Genomic DNA, 7,369 nt, shown 5'->3' with positions numbered 1-7,369 from the left:
GTGCGCGGCCGGCGGGCGCGGAGCGGAGCGGGCGCGCAGCGGGAGCGGAGCGGGATGGCGGGCGCGCTCACCGACGTGCTGGGAGAGGTGCTGGTGGCCGCCGACGGCGAGGAGGTGGCCGTGTCGGCGCTGGCCGCCCGCGGGGTGTCCCTGGTGGGGCTCTACTTCGGCTGCAGCCTCGGCGGCCCCTGCGCGCAGCTCGGCGCCAGCCTGGCCGCCTTCTACGGGCGCTTCAGGGGGGAGGCGGCGGCGGGCGGCGGGCAGCGCCTCGAGATCGTCTTCGTGTCGGCGGAGCAGGAGCAGCAGCAGTGGCAGGAGGCGGTGCGGGCCATGCCCTGGCTGGCGCTGCCCTTCGCCGACAAGCACCGCAAGGTGAGACCCGCGGCCGGGCGGGGGGCGGCGGGGCGCGCCCCGGGCTTTGTCTGGGGGCCGCGGGGCTCGGCCGGGGCTGGGCGCCTTCCAGAAAGTTCCCCGGGGAGCCGGGGAAGCGGCGGGGAAGTGGCGGCTGCTGTCCCGCGGGGCCTGGGAGCCGCGGCACCGGGGGAGCCCCGCGGGAGGAGAGCCTGGGCTGGGCATCGTGCTCACCGCCGGGCCCCTCAGGGGAGCGGGGCTGCAGGTGAGGTGTGAGGGGAGCAGCTCCTCCGTGCCCGGCGTCGCTCCTGTGGGCACCCGCGGAAAGCAGAGCTTGGCGAGGGCAGCGGACACGGTGCCCGTGGGCTCCTGAGTGGGTTTGGGCACGGAAAGGAGCCGTGGCCCCCGCCAGCCGTGGGAGGACACGCGGTGGTTGAGGAGCGAGTGAGCCCGGCTCGGCCGGGAGCTGCTGGCGAAGCTGCCCGGCCAGTTTGTGGGATGGGGTTTGTTCCTCTCGTTTGGTGTGCTCGGTACTCTGCGAGTTACAGCCTCTCATCCGTAGAGTTTAATCTGAAAGATAATGGACAGAAAGCACGCTAAGGTGCAGACAGAGCAGGCTGCGAGGAAAAGGAAGGCACAGGCTGAGCCGCCGCTTCCCAACGGGCGTGCAACGCTTAAAAGGAAAAAAAAAAAACCAAAAAAACCCCACCTCTTTACAAATCTAATCTCTGGAAGCAATTGAGTAAGAATTGAAAAGATGGTGCCCCACAGTGCCATTTCTAAACATCTTTCTGGCTAGTGGTTGAGGCAGACTGTGGCTCAGCTTTGGTTGGGATGGGGATAACGCTGGTACCTGCAGGGCCGGGGGTGGCTGAGCCCCCTCAGGAATCCCCTGTGTCTGGACACTGTGTTGGGATGAGAGGGATGACATCTTCCAGGATGGGTCTCTGAGCCCTGCTCTGTTCCTTAGGTGAAGGAATTGTTTAAGGAATAGCTGGCTGTTGTCTGGCAGTGCCGTGTGATGTCCCTGCTGCTAAGAGGTGTAGCTTTGAAACATGGATTTGCCTTTTTTTCCCTTATTTGCTGCCGTTTTTTGTCACTAAGTGCCCAGCTCTGCAAAAACTCCTGTATTTAATGCTGTGCACTGGATGATAATGCTGCCCAAGGCCCCCAGTTTGCTCCTTTGAAGTCCAGACACTTCTAACTGGGAGCTCACCCAAGTGCTCAGGATCTGAGCAGTTTCATTAATCAGAGGAGCTGCAACAGAAGCTTTATCCTTCAGAGAAACTACAGTTTAACTCAGGTTTCTTTTAAACCAAACCTTCTTCCTACAGGGATGTGAAAACACTGTGGTTCCAATTAGTACCTGACCATTTCCCTACAGAACATTTCAGATTATTTAGATGGTGGGACTTCTGCTTGCTGTATTTGCTTTAAAAATTCCACTGCAATGTAGTTAAATGGTTGGGAAATCATAGAAGTGGAAGGTGGCATTATTTTTACGTGCTGGCCAATGCTTCCATCTATTAGATTGCAAGAAAACATGAAATAAAAAGATTATGGGGTCTTAAACTCTTATTCCAAGAAGCCCTGAGTTAAATTCAGGATTATTTTTGTGTGGAGTGTAAAGTAATTGAAGCTCATGCTGTATATTTTCAAAACTAAGCAGATGTGATGTGGCTTTGGAGGAAGCTTAATCTACGGATAACAGAGAACCTATTTGTAAGTTGTAAGGGCAATTATGTCAGGATATCAGATTTCTAAACAGGAGATTTATAACCTGTAGCTCAGGCAGTTAGAAGTTTCCTTGTATAATAGGCTGATTTTTTAAATAGTCGGGTTAATGACCTGACTCCCCAGAAAAGCACAAACTTTGTATTTTTCAAAAACATGCCAGCGAGAGCTGGGGATGTCGAGCATATGTTCAGTACCTCACGGGCTTAATTTGTTTTAAAACAAAAGCATTAGAGGAATGTAGGCAGTGCTTTTGAGTTATGGTTCCTTTGCACTAAGGGATACTCCTAAACCCCAGCGAATTATACAGATTTATGGGAAGAAAGGGATATTATAGATGCAGGGTAGAGACAGCAAGAGGGGTGGGAACACGGAGAGCTCTGTCCCTGAGCTCTCAGCTCCCCATCCTTGCAGGTTACAGGGCTTGTTTGGGAGAAGCTCTGCTCAGCAGGGTTGAATGTGGGTGATGCCCAGGTTCAAAGACCTCCAGAAGTCCTTTCAAGCCAACTCTTCCCATTGTGGGTTGGTTACTTTATTTACTGAGGCCGTGAAAGCTTTGTGGAGAGATGATGGCTTCCTATCCTGTAGAAAAGCATCATTTTTGTTGCTCAGTGTTGTTAAAAAAAATGACTTTTAAGGTCCATCTACCATTGCCCTTCTCTGGTATACTCTGCATTTTTCTATGTCTCTCCTTCTTCCAAACCCTAGGCACCAAACGTTGATAGATCTTAAAACCCAGGCTCCTTTCTGCGTTTGCAGTACAATTCCCACAGTCCTAAAAGTAAATTAATGTCTTACTCTGATGGTTATTGGGAAAAGTAGATGGAATTGTCAAAGCAAACAGCCACTCTTCGTTGAATGCCTCGGTAACTCAATAATGCCGGGGTGCAGTTACCAGGGACAGCCATTTCAATTGGAGTAACTTCAGCACACAGCAATTTTTGCCTCCAAACCAGTAATAAAAGAAAGCAGTACAAGTCAGCAAACATCTGGCCGTGGGGAAAGCCTTTGATTAATGAGGAGGATGGCATTATGCCTCTGTCTGAGCCACAGCCAGACCTATTATTGGGTGGGTTTTTTTCAAGGACAAAACCAGAATGGGCCAAATGAGATTGGAGGCCTTTAACTCGTGGTGCACGTCCCTCAGTTAAGTTGTTCAGGCCTGGATTTGGGCAGCCACAGGTAGCTTTTGGTGATTGATTTGTCTTCTGATAATGCCTGGCGTGGCTGAGCAGAGCAATGGGGAGAGGACGCCGCTCGATGTCTTTGTTTTGGTTGTGATTTTGGTTTAACATCACCCCGTTGTTGTCTGTTTGCGTGGACATCTGCTCGAGTTCTGGAGGGTTGATTTAATAACAGCTTTAAGATCCTGATTGCTGCTGAGAGCCTCAGTAGAGTAAACAGCCCCCATCTGCCTCCATGCCCTGATGTCCCCCAGCACCCAGAGCGAGCTGTCTCCCTTCCTGCTGTCGGAAGGATCCCAGACTTCTCCTGGTGAGCTCCACACCATCCCTGCTGCTGGGTCCACCTACCCTCAGGGTGAATTTGTGTGCTTTTCAAGGCCTATGGCACACAGGCTGATAGAGGAGTGCTCTCCTGCTGTGTTGCTGTGGGACATCTTGGTCATCTCTGCTAAAAAATTATAAACCATCCACATTCTCCACTGAGTAGATCCTCTCACGTGGTTCCACACAGAAGTGGGAGAAAGGAGAGTGCTGAAGGAGAAAAAACTCTACAGAGAGGGAGCAGCAGTTTGTCTTTTGCTGTTGTTTATTTGCCTTTGCTTTTGTTTTTACTTGTTACTTTCTTGGCCCAGTCATCATCCTCATTATTTTTAATCTTGAGTTTTCTCCTGACACTTCTTGGTGCATCCACACAGTGCCGCAGTGGCGCTGGGGCTGTGCTTTGCCTCTCTTGTGTTTTGTGTTTTTCTGCTGTATTTATGCATCTGGTTGAGTTTTGTACAGATTCTTCTTGGGAAGGCTGAGATGCTTCTGTTCTGGATTTAAACAAATGCAAAACATGTTGATTGTTTTTCTGTGATTATCCAGTCAAGTATCTGAAAACAATTTGAGGATCTCCCTTTGCTCACACTGGTAAATTTCCTTTGGTTGGGACAGTGTTTTCCCTTTATCTGAAAAGAGCATCTGCCGTGGGAGCCTCTCCTAATAAAACACCAGGTACTAATTTTGTGTGTAGACTTTGTACAAGAAATGGTAGGGAGAATATAGAAATGTCATTAAATTAGGCTGTCCACAATTTTTTTGTAGAGGAAAAATTCTTTAAACCCTTGATTACAGTTTAAGATACACCCTAATTTTCAGGACTCAGAACTTTTCTGTTTGCAGTTGCCATCTGCTGAGATCTGGGAGGCAAGTGGTCAGCACAGATGTGGGATTTGTCTTACAGAAGATTTTGTAAATCACTTGAAGCAGCTTTTGAATTTCATCATATAAAAATATCTAAGTAATCACTTTCAGCTGTATTCCTGACTTTATATTTCTGGGGTGGGAATGTATATGAACTCCTTGGCTCACGGAGCTGTAGATTTGAAAAATATGGTCTTTTCATGACATCAGGCTATTGAGTAAGAAGCAAGGCATTAGCAGCACCAACTGATTCTTTGTTTGCTTTGAAACTTCGCTGGTTCTGAAATGTAAGAATGGGAGATGTATGAAGGGAGCAGAGGGAAGCCTGTGTGCTGTTTTTCATTGTGGCATCTTAATCCAGATGTTGAAATGAAAACGTTCGTTTAAAAATGCATGGTTGACAATTTCATTCGTTACTCTCAGGTTGCAGGACTGAGCAAAGGAACTTTACTTTGTAAAGTAATCAGTGCATAGTTCTTCTCCAAAAATGCATTCTTTAGAGGCTGAACACGTAACAGCTTTACAAAAGAAAGTGCAGAACAATGGAGCGTTTTTCCCTGCGATTTTGGAGACGTTCAACAGTGAACTCCAATTATGAGTGAGGAATAAGCTATTCAGTATTTCCACATTGTGCAGATGACATCGAAGCCAAAACATTTTGACTTCTTGTTGTTGTTGTTGATGCCCTTTTTCCAAATTATTTCTCTGTGTGTTTTACACAGCTTTGCAGTCACCCTCCGTGCAATTAGCAGTCCTCTCTCATGCCAAGACCTTAATCCTTCTGTGAAATCCCCATAAGCATCAGGAGGCTGCAAGTCTGGGGACTGTGTCCTGGTCCTGCAAGAGTTGCAAAAACACCACTGGCGTCCGTGGAGGTTGGATTTCCCCCCACATCCAAACTGTTGCCTGCCTGAGCACTTTCCCTAGGGGAAAATTAGTATTTTAAAAGTCTTGCTGACGTGTAGTCTGCTGTGGTGTTTATTACATCCTTCAGTGGGTAATTGCCCACATTTTAGGACCTGCTCTGGAAGTCTTGGGCATCTTTCCATTATCAAATCCTCCTGGCTCCAGGGTGGGGACAAGCAGTTTGCTGATCACCTGATTGGTTCTTGAACAGGGCTCTATACACATCCCATCCCAAAAACTGACAGCAGGTTTGCCTGCCCTTTGGATGGTGGCTTCTTCAAGTGGTTCAATAACATTTTAGTTTGAAATGCAGTAGCTGTCTCCTTGTTCAGTACTCAGTCCTTTTGTATTGTTACCCACAAATATTGCTTAGTACTAGAAAGTTTGGGTGAAATTCTTGGTGAGTTCATTGCTGGCAGGTTGGGGTTTTGGAAGAGTCCAGGATGGCTTGGAGTTTTTTGATCCTTTCTCATGGACAAACTTTTAGTGTTTCAAAGCAGAACTTTGTGAGGTGAGTGTGTGGGACTGGGGTAAGGTTTCACTTCTGAATTGCATCTGAGTAGAGCTCTCTGTTTTGCATTCCTGTTTTTTTTTTTTTTTCCAGCCATGCTCCCAGCATGATAGTTGGGGCATGGTTTTAATCTAAGTCAAATCAGAAAATATTGCAGTTTTTAGTGACCACACCATGGTGATTCTTGTCCCAGCGCTCCTCTCCAACAATCCAGATTCAACATAGGGGTTGTCTCCTCCTTATTGCTAGAGTTTGATGTGAAATGTTAGGGATCTAGGGGAAACTAAGAGGGCATGGGAGGCTGTTGTACAGCAAGCTGAACTCTGAATTCAGCAAAACAAATTTGAGCAGTGCTTGCCTGAGCATTTGTTTGATGAGAAACTTATTGGTGTGTGTGGATTGCTTCCTCCTCCTTCCCCTCCCCATTGTTTTTATCAGGGAAACAAGTTCCAAGCAAAATATTCCAAAGTGATATTTAATTACTCTTTAAAATGCAACTATTTGTCTTATCAGCCATGTGGATTTCTATTTGCTGCTTTGATTTGACAGTTAGTAGTTTGTAATTTTTGAAAAGCTTACACGCTCCAGGAATCTGTGATTTTTATGCTTTTGAAAGTCGAGATGTTGAATTAACTGCAGCTTTGAACTATTCACGGATAATTTCAGGCCCCCCGCTTTCAGCAGATACAAGCTGACTCCTGAGCTTTCAGGCTGGGTTGAATACTGAATAATCACGACTTTATAGCTGCATGTGCTCTCTAAACTGGTTCCATGGCACATCACAGTGTAATGCACGATAGGTTTGAAATGTTTTTGTAGAGAGATCACTTTGTGCCATCTCCAGATAATAACGGCTGGGAAAGGAGGGAGTACTGCCAGCCTGGGGAGGGTGCTTGGATTCATTACAGCTTGGGCTTTGGGCGCGTTAATTCCTCTCTGTTCTTGAGGTGGGAGCCCAGATGGGGGGTCTAGGGGGTGTTCTGGGGAGGGGGCTTTCTCCAGCACTGCCTTGATGTCCCTCTGCAGAGCAGCTTCCTCTGTGCTGGCTGAAACTGCTGCTTCTCAGCTGATGCTCTGTAGGCAAAAAACCACAATCAGGGTTAAATCTGTAGGTTGTAAATTAAAGACAGGGTCAATGGAGAAGCTAGGAGTGGGATGAGTTGACAAGTAAGCAGATAGACCTGTTAAATTCTCTCATGGGAGAGTGAATTATATGAGTATTTCAGATTACAACATGTGTGCCTTGTCTCATAGCTGATCACGTTTTCAACATCTCAGTTTTTCAGGGAAAATGCAGTCTCTTATTGATTTGGCATAGAGTACACACAACTAATGGAAGGGCGGAACTAAAAAGATGCAGGAATGTTTTCTGCATATTCTCACGTCTGTCTGTCAGCACTGAGAACAATTGCAACCAACAATTAATATGTGAAGAATTTGCAGTCTTTATTTAGTGTGAGTGACTGACTGACTGCTCAGTTGCATCAGGGCAGTAGCT

General features: G+C 47.3%; 1 protein-coding gene across 1 annotated transcript in view; it reads left to right on the top strand.

Moving 5' to 3' along the window:
• Positions 1-7,369, top strand: part of NXN (nucleoredoxin) — a 46,811-nt gene continuing 39,442 nt past the window's right edge. Inside the window, exon 1 of the mRNA XM_041482914.1 lies at positions 1-372. Coding sequence (XP_041338848.1) covers positions 55-372 — 318 coding nt within the window. The 5' untranslated portion in view covers positions 1-54. The remainder of the gene's footprint in view (positions 373-7,369) is intronic.

This window comes from Pyrgilauda ruficollis, unplaced genomic scaffold (genome assembly GCF_017590135.1).
Source record: "Pyrgilauda ruficollis isolate IOZ18807 unplaced genomic scaffold, ASM1759013v1 scaffold59, whole genome shotgun sequence".
In the NCBI taxonomy this organism is placed as follows: domain Eukaryota; kingdom Metazoa; phylum Chordata; class Aves; order Passeriformes; family Passeridae; genus Pyrgilauda; species Pyrgilauda ruficollis.
The sequence above is the reverse complement of the archived record's forward strand: the minus strand, read 5'-3'. Positions and strand labels throughout refer to the sequence as shown.